Below are 17266 nucleotides of genomic sequence, written 5' to 3'. Positions count from 1 at the left end.
ATAGTTGTCATTATGTAGTTGTCATTAAGGTTGTTTGTTAGGCTGTGGACTGCATTTCATAAGGGGTTGAGAGTGTAGGCAAGTGCAGTGCTGAGGTATGCCCAAAGAGGAGCTCCTGACCCAATGGGAAGCTCATTGGGGACTAAGTTGTCTCCTATGATGCGCTCCAGGCAACCATCTTCAGTCTCCTATTGCATTCAAAAATCCTGCAAGAACTGGGCGGCCAGGTAGCAATTTCTGCACTCAGCATGCCCCCAGTGTGGCAGTAGGTGCAAGTCACTGGATAGGGAGAAAGTAGGAGTGGGGAGTAGAAGGGAGAAGTACAGAAGAGGGACCCAAAAAGAGTAGGATCCGGGCTGCTCTGTGCAAAACCACTGTACAGAGCAGGTATGTATAACATTTTAGTTATTTTTATAGAAAAAAAAAACAAGACTTTACAATCACTTGAATTTTAAATGTTTTTTTTGTTTTTTTTACAGCACCCGACATCAATATTGGTACACTTACAAGTTCTACAAGTCCAAATCCACCTACTGCACCACAAGGTAATTATAAAGAGAATGTCAGATCAAAAACGAAATATGGGTGAAGGTGATAGATGTTGGGAAAAGCTCCACTCCAGTCTCACCCCTTATTTTATACTGAGATTTGTTAAAATCTCTCTACTGCAATGCATTTTCCTTTTTTTCCTTCCGTGCTGCACATAATAGTGAAGATCTCCCCTTAAGCCTCAAGCTGCTGGATAGCCTATTTAAAGAGGTTTCAAGTGGAACTTTAGTCAGTAAAACAAAAAATAGGTGCCTATACTGTTTAAAATGAAGTAATACACTGTCTCACCCTGCTCTGCATGTGCTCAGTTACTCTTTTTAGGCACTGTGCCAGATTTGTAGAGGCTGATTTGCTGACAGCCTAAAGTTTTACTGCTGTTTAGGGGCTCTGGGCTTCAGCGAGATGGCAGCCTCCGGCAATAAGAAACAGGAACATGCTGGAGGCAATTTACAGCACTCATTTTGGTAGAATAATTATTATTGTAAAATGTATGTTCTCGCTAAAGAACATTATTTTTTGTCAAGTAGTTATGACTAAAGTTCTGCTTTAAGGAATTCATTTTGGATGCTAGTCATCCAATAACAGTTATTTGGTTAACTTAACCTAAATTATCTGTCGTTAATTAAAGGGGACCTTGCTTTACAAGTCTACATGAATAAAATCCCGACACGCCCTAAATTACAGCAACAGTGTAAGTTTAAATAAGAAAAACTCTACCTGATATTAATAAAAAGGCAGCCAGTGAGCTCCACATGAGTGTGTTTGCCTAGGCATAGATGATGTCATTAGTCTGCTGCTAGGAGAAAACTCTTGTGCTTTTATTTTACCCAACACGGTAAACAGTAAAACTTGAGGTAGACAGCAGAGATCAAGGAGGAGGAGAAATAGCAGATTCAGGCTCAACAGTATGGGAGCAGTCCTGGTTCCAACGACACTTTACTTTGGCCACCACTCCAGCTGGAGTGGGTATAGTGTACCTGGACAGGCCTCTCACACCGACCTGGCAGCCAGAGTATCACTCGGAACCTTGAGGGAAACAAGTCTCTGCCACAAACCCTTCCCTAGAACGTGGATCATGGAAGAAAATCCTCCTCAGTAGTACTTGTGCCTGAATCTCCCTCAGGTAGTTCTCAATTGGGTCACCGACTGACAGGTGGCTGACATCCAACCTTTCAGTGTCTGGTTACCTTGATCCCCGATGGATTGTCGAGGCCCTATTGGATTGCCTGCCTCTCTTGGCTCTCCTCAGGCTGACTCCCCACCGAACAGTTATCTCGCTTGGGATCTTTCCTCAGAATTTGGGGACCCAGTCGATTACTGGGGCCCCGCCACAACTTCAAATGTTCCGGGCCATCATGGTCCCGGAACCAGGAAAAAACGCGTGGCACGCGCACCCCGGCCTGGTAGGCCATCTCGCCGGGGAAGATTTTTACCGCTCCAGGTGAGCCCTATAGATAATCAGGGACGGTCGTATTACCAAGGTGCTGGCAATGCACGTAGCAGTAGCAATAGGAGGAAGGAGATGGACAGCCGCAATCCGAAATAACTTTTCAAAAAAGTTGTCTTTTATTTTCAAGCAGGAACATGCATAATCACCACAACCATAAACCAGGACAGCCGACTAGTTTCGCACTCTTGCTAGTGCTTAATCATAAGCACTAGCAAGAGTGCGAAACTAGTCGGCTGTCCTGGTTTATGGTTGTGGTGATTATGCATGTTCCTGCTTGAAAATAAAAGACAACTTTTTTGAAAAGTTATTTTGGAGTGCGGCTGTCCATCTCCTTCCTCCTATTGCTACATCTCACCGGGGAGCCATGATGTGTGGTCACCCTAAAAGTGGGCGCCACACCAGGAACAAGACCCCGCCTAATGGCGTCTGCTCCAGAAGTACCCTCCCCCAGCATGCCCCGCGAGGGAAACTCCCTCCTGATTGGCTGCTGGCGAGAGGCACCCTAGCCTGGACTCCACTGGCGCCACCTGTCGCTCCGGGGTGGTATAGCACCCCAGCAACAACAGAATGAGCCCACAGTACAGCCCACCTAAAGCAGAGGACCAATTTAAAAAAATCAACTGGATGAGAGCTAACTAACTCTCTCATCCCCCTTAAATTTAGAATAGCACCGGTACTTGAAAGTACACAGGCGCTACATAGAGAACCTACTCTCTATTTTCTCGTTTGGGATTCTCGGTAGGAGAAACCCAAGCGTGTGTATACTTACCTGTCTCCATGGAAACCCGCGCATGCTCGATGAGACTTCGACGCATGCGCGGTAGCTTCCAAGGCATTGGTAGGGTGAAGCAAGATGGCATGCTCGTCGTAGTCGATGACGTCACCGCATTCTTGACATTCAAAAGAACGGTGGTTCTTTTGAATGTGCATCTGTACACAGGGCGTGGAAAGAAAATCTTGCCTGGAATCCTGTCGAGAAAACCAAACGTTTTTTATTCAACAGGATTCTCGCCCGTGTGTACAGGGCTTGAGAGTCAACAAATATCTCTAAGTGGTACACCTTACTTAAAAGTGTATAGAAATCCCAAATCTATATTAATGTTTGCCTCACTATATACATTTTTCATAAGCAGATACTTTTTGGGAATATTATTTGGTTGGCCACTGGGTTGGCCACTAGGACTAATAGACCTGATAGTTAGATCAGCAGTACCCCAGGTAATAAACTTTGCAACAGATTCACTAAATTTTTTTTTACAGAAACAGTAGACAATGAGACAAGATGCCAAAACATCATATAAACAGACTTTTTATTTAATTGAAAAAGAAATGCGCATGTGCAAAAAAAGAAAATTCCCGGAAAGAAAAGAAGATGTGAGATGTAAGAGGTGAAATTGAAGGCTTGGTTGGTCGAATTTTGAAATCATTGGTGGCAACATTTTATCACAAAATGCACACATTTTCAGATTTTCAAAAGAAAATTCTTTCGAAATTCGACCCATGTATGGCCAGCCTAATACTTTAACATGAAAAAATATACTGAAGTTAGGTCCACTTTAAATGATAACAGGTTGTGCATGACCCCCAACTTTCTGAGATAGGAAGAAGGGACACCCACTTCAGGATCAGGAATAATTAATGAGCAGAAATGTTCAGTCTAATCACTGCAAACCTATGTTGAGGTTCTTGCATATAATCAGTGATGGTCCCATTCACAAGTGTGAATCGGGCCTTAGCCTTTTGCCAAAGTCACTAGTTCTCTGGTTAGGTTACCCCCTAATCACTAGTACTAACTTTTGCTATGCCCCCCTGCTGCTCCCTTCGTGTATGGGAGTACTGAGAAATTAAAGTATTTATGGGTATGGGGAAACTATATTACCTTCTCCACCGAGGAGAAGCAGCTTGGGCTGAGAAGCCAGATGCCATGCCTGAACTTTATATGTAAATTAAAAAATGTATGTAAGCTCTGATGCAAAGTTTATACCGGGTTCAGTGTAAGCATCAGTAGGTAGGGGTTGTAACCTATCTAGAGAACCTGTCATTCATTCTAGAATGGGTAGTGATGACAGGTTCTCTTTAACCACTTTACTACAATGGCAGTTTTTAAGATTTTTCACACATGATAAATCTCCAAACCCCTAAATTGTCTTAGTATCCTGAGACAAGTTACCATGGTCCTGGACTTCCTGGAGCTGCAAGACATAGTGGGCAGCAGTGGCTGGAAGGCAGGCGGGAGGGAGGACCATTCACAGTACCATAAAATGATCGCTTATTTCAATGAAAATCCAGAGTTGAATAATAAAAAAAAAACATGACTAAACTCACAGCTACAGCAGCATTCCTGAGGTTGGTTTAACCCCACGAATACCAGGACATGTATAAACACACCTTGGTAGACAGGGGATTTAACAAATAACCAAGTTAATCTTCAAGTGGCTAAAAATGGACCTGAAAGTCTAGGCAAAAAGATGGACAATTAAGATCTATATACTGTATGTTTACAAGTTTACCTGCAAAAGATTTTGTCATTTTGTATAAAAAAGTATCCTCTTCACTTTGGGGTTGATTTACTAAAACTGGAGAGTGCACAATCTGATGCAACTCTGCATAGACACCAATCAGCTTCCAGTTTTTTTGTCAAAGCCTCATTGAACAAGCTGAAGTTAGAAGCTGACTGGCTACCATGCAGAGCTGCACCAGATTTTGCACTCTCCAGATTTAGTAAATCAACCCATTTGTGTTGCTTCCTTTGTGTGAAATTCCTGGTGAACCTTCCAGTCCCTCTGATTTCCAATTAAAAACTGAACACACTAGGCATGAAAGCACAGCGTGGTTTTCTGGCTGTGTTGAGAACTCCAATGTTCAGACTTTTGCTGACATGCCCTCTTTGCACGGCCATTCACTGGGAAAATCAGTGTGCTGTTGCTTCTCCTCCCCTCAGCTCTCTGAGCTTCTATATACAGCTGAGAACAGAGGGTATGTGATCACTTATAAAAAGTGAAAAGAATATATAAATATTATGTTATATACAATATTAGTATATAAACGTATAATTTAACTGAACATTATTAACTGTAAAGCAAGAGTTTTTCATTATATGTTCAAATTATTGTTTTTATTCTGTCTTGCAGTTAACCCTACTTCATCAACTATTGGTAAGTGGACTTATTATATTATTAGAATAGATGGAAACGACTTTATAGCACTACAACTAAACATATGCTAAAGTAAGGACCCATAGCACACTTACACCTGTTATCACAACACTGCCTATGGATTTGCAGTGTAATGCCGCGTACACACGATCGGTTCGTCTGATGAAAACGGTCTGATGGACCGTTTTCATCAGACGAATCGATCGCGTGTGGGCCCCATCAGTTTTTTGCCATCGGTGAAAAAACTTAGAACCTGTTTTAAAATTATCTGATGGTTAAAGAAAACGATAGAAAAAAACGATCGTCTGTGGGGAAATCCATCGGTTAAAAATCAACGCAGGCTCAGAATCAAGTCAACGCATGCTCGGAAGCATTGAACTTCATTTTTCTCAGCACGTCGTTGTGTTTTACATCACTGCGTTCTGACACGATCGTTTTTTTAACTGATGGTGTGTAGGCAAGATGAAAGCCACACTCCAAAACGTGTTGCTTTTATTGTATAATGAAAAGCATAGGATACATGCCACAGCAAACGGGGTACAAGCTGAAGCGTTTCACACTAAACTTTAGTGCTTAATCATAGCTATGATTAAGCACTAACATTTTGTGTTAAACGCGTCAGCTTGTACCCCATTTGCTGTGGCATGTATCCTGTGTTTTTCATTTAACAATAAAAGCAACAAGTTTGGAGTGCGGCTGTCCAGAAATCCTTCCTTCATTATGCATACACCAATGTGTGTTTAAGCTTTGGGGTGCACACCTTAATGCAATAGGCTGCACACACATATGCTTACATTAGAGCGTTGTGATGCCATTCATTTTACATCACACCCAAAACAAGACAACACCTGCATTGTTGTGCATCGCGTTTACAAAAAAAGGTGAGGTTCAGTTTTGGCTCGGCTGGGGTCGAAGCCCATTCAAAATTAATTGATGGAAGTGGCACTAAACAATATCCTTATTCTCCAAAAATGATCAGTACTAATCCAGTACTTAATGACCCAGAAATGTATTTTTGATTAAAAAATACTGTGGATTTCCTACTGTGTTTTTCTGCCTCCTTGTAACGTCCTCAATGAGCTCCTGAACCTCTCCCCCCCCCAAGAAGTGCTCTATGCAAACTATGAATCCCATAGTCTTTAGACCATAGTCCATCTTGGAGTGAGCAAGAGAAGGTTACGTTCTTACATACAAAACAAAGAGAAAGAAGTAATGGCTGGGGGTCTGTTTGTGTGCTCCTCGTGTGCCGAGTAGACTACTAAAAGGAGCACACAAACAGACCCCCCAGCCATCACCTTAATGAAGAGCCTGTATTATACCTACCTCTTGTGAGTAACCCAATATGGGGGCTATAATAAATTGTACTTAATACTACACTTAGTGGCGCTTCTTTCTCTTCATTTTATCTGTTTACTACTACAGAGTGGGCTGTGCTCTGGATCAGTAGCTCACACAAGTGTATGGACTTCCTCCATGAGATTGTCTCAAAAACTTTTAAACAAAACACTTTTTTTTATCTATATTTGTGTGTTTGCCATTGTGCCTACTACAGAGTTTAATTGTTAGGTTCCTACATAGAGTGGGACCATGGTAAACAAATATAGCCACCCATTATAGTAGCAAAAAAGGTAATTTGGATTTGGAGGAGGCTGAGAGCAATAGAAGGTTATTTTTTATAAGACATACATGCTTCAGGCCTTGTACACACGGGCAAGAATCTCTTGCCGCCCGAGTGTACACACAGACCTTTCAAAGGAACCGCGGTTCTCTTGAAAGGCAAGAACGCGGTGACGTCATCGCGTACGACGAGCATGTGCTTGTCACAATTGATGCCATCGCCGCCATCTTGCTTCACCCTACCTATGCCGTGGAAGCTTCCGCGCATGCGTCAAAGTCATTTTGAGCATGCGCTGGTTTCCACGGCCACAGGTAAGTATACAGACTCTCAGGTTTCTCGTCAGGAAACAGGCCGACAAGAATCTCAACGAGAAAATAGAGTGCAGGTTCTTTATTTTTCTCATCGAGATTCTGGCCAGATTTCCAGACGAGAAACCTGAAAGCCTTGTTCGTACACACGCTCGGTTTACTCGGCAAGAAAGCTTTGACAGCAGTTTTCATGCTGGTTCTTGCCGAGAAAACCGGTCGTGTGTACAAGGCTTGAAAGAATTATTTCACAAATGTATTCTCATGTTCATCTTAGTAGTCTTACCCTGAATACAATATTGGTTCTACTGTTACATCTGATGCCTTGTACACATGACTGGTTTTCCAGTCGGAAAAACTGCGATGACAGCTTTTGGCCGGGAATTCTGACCATGTGTATGCTCTATCGCAGTTTTTCTGATAGAGATAGAGATAGCACATTCGTCAAGCTGTAATGGACTGAAAAGCACAAGGCTGAAAAGAGCGAATCATCTCTCACCAAACTTTTACTAACACGAGGATCAGCAAAAGCAGCCCAAAGGGTGGTGCCATTGGAATTGAACTTCCCCTTTATAGTGTCGTCATACTTGTTGTACGTCACCGCGCTTTGACCGGGCGGAATTTGGTCTGACCGTGTGTACGCAAGACAAGCTTGGCCATAATTCTGTCGATAAAACCATTGTTTTTTTATCCAATGGGAAAACCGGTCGTGTGTACGTGGCATGAGTTCTGGGTTTGGAACCTGTATACTTGATACACTGGTATAACTTGACTACTTTTCCAATGTTCTGATTTGATTTATTGTCTTAGCTACCTTTTAAATAGATAAAAAATAAATATTATTTTTTAAACCATAGTTTAGTGACACTTTATGGCAACGCACGTTGACACGTGATGTAACTTGCATTAAAGTGGATGTAAACCCTCCATACACCCAGTGAAGTGAACAGCCCCAGATGATACATAGAGATTAACCAAATCTCCCTACATCGAGGCCTAAACACATAGTTTTGCTTGTCGAGTTCCTTGTTAGGCTGTCAAGGAACTGGACAAGCCAAGTTTCTCCATTCCCGTCGAGGAAAAAGAGAACATGCTCTCTTTTTGGCTCGTCGAGTTCCTCGACAGTTTCCTCGTCGAAAAATGTACACACGACCGGTTTCCTCTGCAAAAAAAAAAAAAACAGCAAGTTTCTTGCTGGTTTTTGCAGAGAAACTCGGTCGTGTGTACGAGGCCTTAGGAGATTTTCTCTTCCTGGTTAACACAGAGTGTTATGTCTGGGCATACAGCCAAGATAGCTAACATTGCTGATTGGAGGAAAGGCACACACCCCCTCTTATCATAGGCAGAGACTCCCAGAGCTGTTTTGTAATAGGAGCTGCTCTCTGCTACTCTATTTTAGCAACCTTCTTTGACAAAAGATTCAGGCTGCTTCTGTCTAAAAAGTCAATAAATATGTCAGTAGTTCTCAAGCTGATAACAGAGGAACGGGTCAGAAGAGAGCTATAAGACTTAAGACTTAATTTCATTAAACGGGTTTACATCCACTTTAATGTGCAAAAGGTTAAAGCACTGAAAAAGTGTGAACTCTGCCTAACAATTTAGTGCATATTAGAACACTAAACTCCTCTTACTCAGTACCTAATAAAGCCATGCCTCTCCTCTTTAATGTACATCGTATTTTGTAGCTTTTTCATTTTATGAGCATGTTATAACTGCATGTACAATATCATATTCACTTAATTATGTTCTAAATTGGTATGCAGGTAATTTTTCATTTTTTTTTGTTCTAATGTAACAGCTATCCAGAGCACCACATCAAGAGGCACTGAACCCTCAACAGTTACCACTGCATCTCTTACTACCAGCAGTGCTACAACACCTCATACATCAATTGCATCTACACCAACCCCAGCCACTGAAACTACTGGATCTCAACCAACAGCAACCACTAAAGAAACACCAACCGCTACTACAGCACACACTTCACTTCTCACTACTACTGGTGAAACAACTACAATTTACACACCTACAACATCTGCACTAAGCACAACTACAGGGGTAACAGCTACCACAAGTTCTACTGCTACACATAAAACAACAGAAGTTCAAACACCTACTGAATCTACACCAGCCTCAACCACCAAGGGAACTGCACCCAGCACAACTGCATCTCCTACTACCAGCAGTGCTACAACACCTCATACATCAATTGCATCTACACCAACCCCAGTCACTGAACTTACAACAACCTCTGCTACTACTATTGCTACATCAACTGCTTCTACTGGCAAAACACCAGATACTACTACACCACAGACAGAACCTATTAGAACTACTGTTGAAACAACAATTGTCCCACCTACAACATCTGCACTAAGCACAACCGCAGGTGTAACAGCTACCACAAGTTCTACTGCTACACATAAAACAACAGAAATACAAACACCTACTGAATCTATACCAGACACAACCACCAAAGGAGCTGCCCCCACCACAACTGCATCTCTTACTACCAGCAGTGCTACAACACCTCATACATCAGTTGCATCTACACCAACCCCAGCCACTGAAACTACAACAACCTCTGCTACTATTACTGCTACATCAACTGCTTCTACTGGCAAAACACCAGATACTACTACACCACACACAGCACCTATTATAACTACTGGCGAAATTACAACAATTGTCACACCTACAACATCTGCACTAAGCACAACCGCAGGTGTAACAGCTACCACAAGTTCTATTGCTACACATAAAACAACAGAAATACAAACACCTACTGAATCTATACCAGACACAACCACCAAAGGAGCTGCCCCCACCACAACTGCATCTCTTACTACCAGCAGTGCTACAACGCCACATACATCTATTGCATCGTCACCAACACCAGCCACTGAACTAACAACAACAACCTCTGCTACTAGTATTGCTACATCAACTGCTTCTACCGGCAAAACACCAGATACTACTACACCACACACAGAACCTATTAGAACTACTGGTGAAATTACAACAGGTGTCCCACCTACAACATCTGCACTAAGCACAACCGCAGGTGTAACAGCTACCACAAGTTCTATTGCTACACATAAAACAACAGAAATACAAACACCTACTGAATCTATACCAGACACAACCACCAAAGGAGCTGCCCCCACCACAACTGCATCTCTTACTACCAGCAGTGCTACAACACCTCCTACATCAGTTGCATTGACACCAACACCAGCCACTGAACTTACAACAACCTCTGCTACTATTACTGCTACATCAACTGCTTCTACTGGCAAAACACCAGATACTACTACACCACACACAGAACCTATTAGAACTACTGGTGAAATTACAACAGTTGTCCCACCTACAACATCTGCACTAAGCAAAACAACAGGTGTAACATCTACCACAAGTTCTATTGCTACACATAAAACAACAGAAATACAAACACCTACTGAATCTATACCAGACACAACCACCAAAGGAGCTGCCCCCACCACAACTGCATCTCTTACTACCAGCAGTGCTACAACACCTCATACATCAGTTGCATGGACACCAACACCAGCCACTGAACTTACAACAACCTCTGCTACTAGTACTGCTACATCAACTGCTTCTACTGGCAAAACACCAGATACTACTACATCACACACAGAACCTATTATAACTACTGGTGAAATTACAACAGTTGTCCCACCTACAACATCTGCACTAAGCAAAACAACAGGTATAACATCTACCACAAGTTCTACTGCTACACATAAAACAACAGAAATACAAACACCTACTGAATCTATACCAGACACAACCACCAAAGGAGCTGCCCCCACCACAACTGCATCTCTTACTACCAGCAGTGCTACAACACCTCATACATCAGTTGCATCAACACCAACACCAGCCACTGAAACTACTACAACCTCTGCTACTATTACTGCTACATCAACTGCTTCTACTGGCAAAACACCAGATACTACTATACCACACACAGAACCTATTATAACTACAGGTGAAATTACAACAATTGTCCCACCTACAACATCTGCACTAAGCAAAACAACAGGTGTAACAGCTACCACAAGTTCTATTGCTACACATAAAACAACAGAAATACAAACACCTACTGAATCTATACCAGACACAACCACCAAAGAAGCTGCCCCCACCACAACTGCATCTCTTACTACCAGCAGTGCTACAACGCCACATACATCTATTGCATCGACACCAACACCAGCCCCTGAACTAACAACAACAACCTCTGCTACTAGTATTGCTACATCAACTGCTTCTACCGGCAAAACACCAGATACTACTGCACCACACACAGAACCTATTAGAACTACTGGTGAAACAACAATTGTCACACCTACAACATCTACACTAAGCAAAACAACAGGTGTAATAGCTACCACAAGTTCTATTGCTACACATAAAACAACAGAAATACAAACACCTACTGAATCTATACCAGACACAACCACCAAAGGAGCTGCCCCCACCACAACTGCATCTCTTACTACCAGCAGTGCTACAACACCACATACATCTATTGCATCGTCACCAACACCAGCCCCTGAACTAACAACAACATCTGCTACTATTACTGCTACATTAACTGCTTCTACCGGCAAAACACCAGATACTACTGCACCACACACAGAACCTATTAGAACTACTGGTGAAACAACAATTGTCACACCTACAACATCTACACTAAGCAAAACAACAGGTGTAACAGCTACCACAAGTTCTATTGCTACACATAAAACAACAGAAATACAAACACCTACTGAATCTATACCAGACACAACCACCAAAGGAGCTGCCCCCACCACAACTGCATCTCTTACTACCAGCAGTGCTACAACACCTCATACATCAGTTGCATCTACACCAACCCCAGCCACTGAAACTACTACAACCTCTGCTACTATTACTGATACATCAACTGCTTCTACCGGCAAAACACCAGATACTACTACACCACACACAGAACCTATTATAACTACTGGTGAAACAACGATTGTCACACCTACAACATCTGCACTAAGCAAAACAACAGGTGTAACAGCTACCACAAGTTCTATTGCTACACATAAAACAACAGAAATACAAACACCTACTGAATCTATACCAGACACAACCACCAAAGGAGCTGCCCCCACCACAACTGCATCTCTTACTACCAGCAGTGCTACAACACCTCCTACATCAGTTGCATTGACACCAACACCAGCCACTGAACTTACAACAACCTCTGCTACTATTACTGCTACATCAACTGCTTCTACTGGCAAAACACCAGATACTACTACACCACACACAGAACCTATTATAACTACTGGTGAAATTACAACAGTTGTCCCACCTACAACATCTGCACTAAGCAAAACAACAGGTGTAACAGCTACCACAAGTTCTATTGCTACACATAAAACAACAGAAATACAAACACCTACTGAATCTATACCAGACACAACCACCAAAGGAGCTGCCCCCACCACAACGGCATCTCTTACTACCAGCAGTGCTACAACACCTCATACATCAGTTGCATCTACACCAACCCCAGCCACTGAAACTACTACAACCTCTGCTACTATTACTGATACATCAACTGCTTCTACCGGCAAAACACCAGATACTACTATACCACACACAGAACCTATTAGAACTACTGGTGAAACAACGATTGTCCCACCTACAACATCTGCACTAAGCAAAACAACAGGTGTAACAGCTACCACAAATTCTATTGCTACACATAAAACAACAGAAATACAAACACCTACTGAATCTATACCAGACACAACCACCAAAGGAGCTGCCCCCACCACAACTGCATCTGTTACTACCAGCAGTGCTACCACACCACATACATCTATTGCATCAACACCAACACCAGCCACTGAACTTACAACAACCTCTGCTACTATTACTGCTACATCAACTGCTTCTACTGGCAAAACACCAGATACTACTATACCACACACAGAACCTATTAGAACTACTGGTGAAACAACGATTGTCACACCTACAACATCTGCACTAAGCAAAACAACAGGTGTAACAGCTACCACAAGTTCTATTGCTACACATAAAACAACAGAAATACAAACACCTACTGAATCTATACCAGACACAACCACCAAAGGAGCTGCCCCCACCACAACTGCATCTCTTACTACCAGCAGTGCTACAACACCTCATACATCAGTTGCATCGACACCAACACCAGCCACTGAACTTACAACAACCTCTGCTACTATTACTGATACATCAACTGCTTCTACTGGCAAAACACCAGATACTACTACACCACACACAGAACCTATTATAACTACTGGTGAAATTACAACAGTTGTCCCACCTACAACATCTGCACTAAGCAAAACAACAGGTGTAACAGCTACCACAAGTTCTATTGCTACACATAAAACAACAGAAATACAAACACCTACTGAATCAATACCAGACACAACCACCAAAGGAGCTGCCCCCACCACAACTGCATCTCTTACTACCAGCAGTGCTACAACACCTCATACATCAGTTGCATCTACACCAACCCCAGCCACTGAAACTACTACAACCTCTGCTACTATTACTGATACATCAACTGCTTCTACCGGCAAAACACCAGATACTACTATACCACACACAGAACCTATTATAACTACTGGTGAAACAACGATTGTCACACCTACAACATCTGCACTAAGCAAAACAACAGGTGTAACAGCTACCACAAGTTCTATTGCTACACATAAAACAACAGAAATACAAACACCTACTGAATCTATACCAGACACAACCACCAAAGGAGCTGCCCCCACCACAACTGCATCTCTTACTACCAGCAGTGCTACAACACCTCATACATCAGTTGCATCGACACCAACACCAGCCACTGAACTTACAACAACCTCTGCTACTATTACTGCTACATCAACTGCTTCTACTGGCAAAACACCAGATACTACTACACCACACACCGAACCTATTATAACTACTGGTGAAATTACAACAGTTATCCCACCTACAACATCTGCACTAAGCAAAACAACAGGTGTAACAGCTACCACAAGTTCTACTGCTACACATAAAACAACAGAAATACAAACACCTACTGAATCTATACCAGACACAACCACCAAAGGAGCTGCCCCCGCCACAACTGCATCTCTTACTACCAGCAGTGCTACAACACCACATGCATCTATTGCATCAACACCAACACCAGCCACTGAAACTACAACAACCTCTGCTACTATTACTGCTACATCAACTGCTTCTACTGGCAAAACACCAGATACTACTACACCACACACAGAACCTATTAGAACTACTGGTGAAATTACAACAGGTGTCCCACCTACAACATCTGCACTAAGCAAAACAACAGGTGTAACATCTACTGCAAGTTCTACTGCTACACATAAAACAACAGAAATACAAACACCTACTGAATCTATACCAGACACAACCACCAAAGGAGCTGCCCCCACCACAACTGCATCTCTTACTACCAGCAGTGCTACAACACCACATGCATCTATTGCATCGACACCAACACCAGCCCCTGAACTAACAACAACCTCTGCTACTATTACTGCTACATCAACTGCTTCTACTGGCAAAACACCAGATACTACTACATCACACACAGAACCTATTATAACTACTGGTGAAATTACAACAGTTGTCCCACCTACAACATCTGCACTAAGCAAAACAACAGGTGTAATATCTACTGCAAGTTCAACTGCTACACATAAAACAACAGAAATACAAACACCTACTGAATCTATACCAGACACAACCACCAAAGAAGCTGCCCCCACCACAACTGCATCTCTTACTACCAGCAGTGCTACAGCACCTCATACATCCGTTGCATCTACACCAACCCCAGCCACTGAAACTACAACAACCTCTGCTACTATTACTGATACATCAACTGCTTCTACCGGCAAAACACCAGATACTACTACACCACACACAGAACCTATTATAACTACTGGTGAAACAACGATTGTCACACCTACAACATCTGCACTAAGCAAAACAACAGGTGTAACAGCTACCACAAGTTCTATTGCTACACATAAAACAACAGAAATACAAACACCTACTGAATCTATACCAGACACAACCACCAAAGGAGCTGTTACCAGCACAACTACATCAACAACCTCTGGAGAAACGTCAGCTACTACTGCAGCACATACTACACCTCCTCCTTCTAATGAAGAAACTACAATAATTTCCACACATACAACATCTGTAGTAATCACAACAACAGGTGTTACAGCTACTACAAGTCCTACCGCTGAAAGTAAAACTACAGAAACACACATATCTACTGAATCTATACCAACCTCAACCACAATAGGCACTGCTACAAGCACATTGACATCTACACCATTCATATCCACTGAAGCTGCTACTCCCACCGCATCCCATTATACTGCATCCACACATTCCTCTGCTACAACTGTAACCCAGATTACTACATCTGGAACAACTACGCATACATCTCCAGAATTTTCGACAGGTGAAGTTACTACTCCAGTAAAGGCAACAACAGCTGAACCTACTACAAAGAATACTGCCCCTTCAACTATAACAGAAGGTACTTACATATGTTGTAATGCTTTACTCTGTTTTACTCTGTTGATAGGAGTTAAAAAATTATGTGGTGTGCTATAGATACAAAGTAATCCATTGCCATGCCTTGTCCTTTGCTTCTCCTTCAGGCCCCACTTTTAAAACAATTGCACATTCAGAATGTGATAATATAATTTTATTTACTACTGTTGTTGACTTGGTAATCTTGCATGAACAGTTGTTAAGGCTTTGGGGATCAGCACTGATTCTCAGTTTATTTTGAATGCATTAATGAATCAAGGGTACCAGACATAGTTTGGACTGTGATGATATCATTTCCTTTTTTGTAAGTTGAAAGAATAAAATGCAAGTCACTTTATTTCTGTTATTTCTTTTAACAGAGTTTACCACAATTGTTACAACAACTGGCCCTACAGTGACACACGAGCCACCATCTACAACAAGGAGTGAGACATCACCAGTTACAACTTCTATTACCACAATTCCTGTCACACATAATACTCAGGACACCACTATCACTTCCTCTACAATGTGTGTATGTGTATACAATGGGACATCTTATACACCAGGTAATGTAATCAACAGGAAAGTGATAAATATTTAGTAATGGAAACAGAGGGGTTGGTTTATGTGACAGATCTCGGATACCCCATATGGGAATCTCCGCCAGACCTGTGTCTCCTGTCCTCCAAACACACCCGCAGTCTGCAGACTCGCTATAACCAGCCCTTAACCCCTCAATCATGAGACAAGCCACACAGGTGTTGAGGGTTAAACACGCAGAGCATAAACTCTTTATTACGTACCAAACATACACTTTTAAACACAGTTAGGGACACTCCCCTTAGCCTTGTCATAGAGGGGTAGGGGACAAGGAAGAACCAATGGAAACTCAACACTTGTATATTCAAACAACTACAGTTGAAACACATAAAGGGATTATGATAAGCAGGCAGCCCCTCCTTACACATCCCCTGCTGGGAGGTGTCTCCAGACCTTTGTCTACGAGCCATGACCCAACACAATTAAACACAGCAACAGGGGGGGGGGGGGATGTAGCATTACATTATCTCAATGCCATTTTGTCCCCAAGTCTCGTAGCCCTACGCTTTGGGAATACTGCCATTTTGTATATGCCTTTATCATCTAAAAGTACATTGTTTGTGGAATAAAAGTATATATTTAGCCCAGCCGGGCCAATAGGTTTAAGTAGCCGGAAACGACTCCACAAGCCCAGCCACAGATACCGCGTTCACCCGGTTCCGATGAACCGGCGACCGCGGACACAAATATTTGGAGGTGGCAACTTCTCCAGGTGATGGGAGACGGCAAATAGCCCTCCAAATCTCCCATTCTCTGCTGGTCCATAGTCTGTGGGTAGGAGGCCAGCCCACAGCCCCTTCCAAAACACACAGTGAAGCCTCGTACACACGACCGAGTTTCTGGGCAAAAAACAGCAAGAAACTTGATGTTTTTTTTTTTTTTTTGCCGAGGAAACCGGTCGTGTGTACACTTTTCGACAAGGAAACTGTCGAGGATCTCGTCG

The 17266-nt window shown here is 42.5% G+C and overlaps 1 protein-coding gene across 1 annotated transcript in view; it reads left to right on the top strand.

Moving 5' to 3' along the window:
* LOC120916764 (mucin-2-like) overlaps positions 1–17266 on the top strand; it is a 63328-nt gene that overhangs the window by 14813 nt on the left and 31249 nt on the right. The window contains exons 4-8 of the mRNA XM_040327699.1: positions 480–545; positions 5131–5154; positions 8876–8963; positions 9615–15724; positions 16101–16289. Of these exons, the coding sequence (XP_040183633.1) occupies positions 480–545; positions 5131–5154; positions 8876–8963; positions 9615–15724; positions 16101–16289 (6477 nt within the window). The remainder of the gene's footprint in view (positions 1–479; positions 546–5130; positions 5155–8875; positions 8964–9614; positions 15725–16100; positions 16290–17266) is intronic.

The sequence above is a fragment of the Rana temporaria genome, chromosome 11, assembly GCF_905171775.1.
Source record: "Rana temporaria chromosome 11, aRanTem1.1, whole genome shotgun sequence".
Classification (NCBI taxonomy): Eukaryota; Metazoa; Chordata; class Amphibia; order Anura; family Ranidae; genus Rana; species Rana temporaria.
The sequence above is the reverse complement of the archived record's forward strand: the minus strand, read 5'-3'. Positions and strand labels throughout refer to the sequence as shown.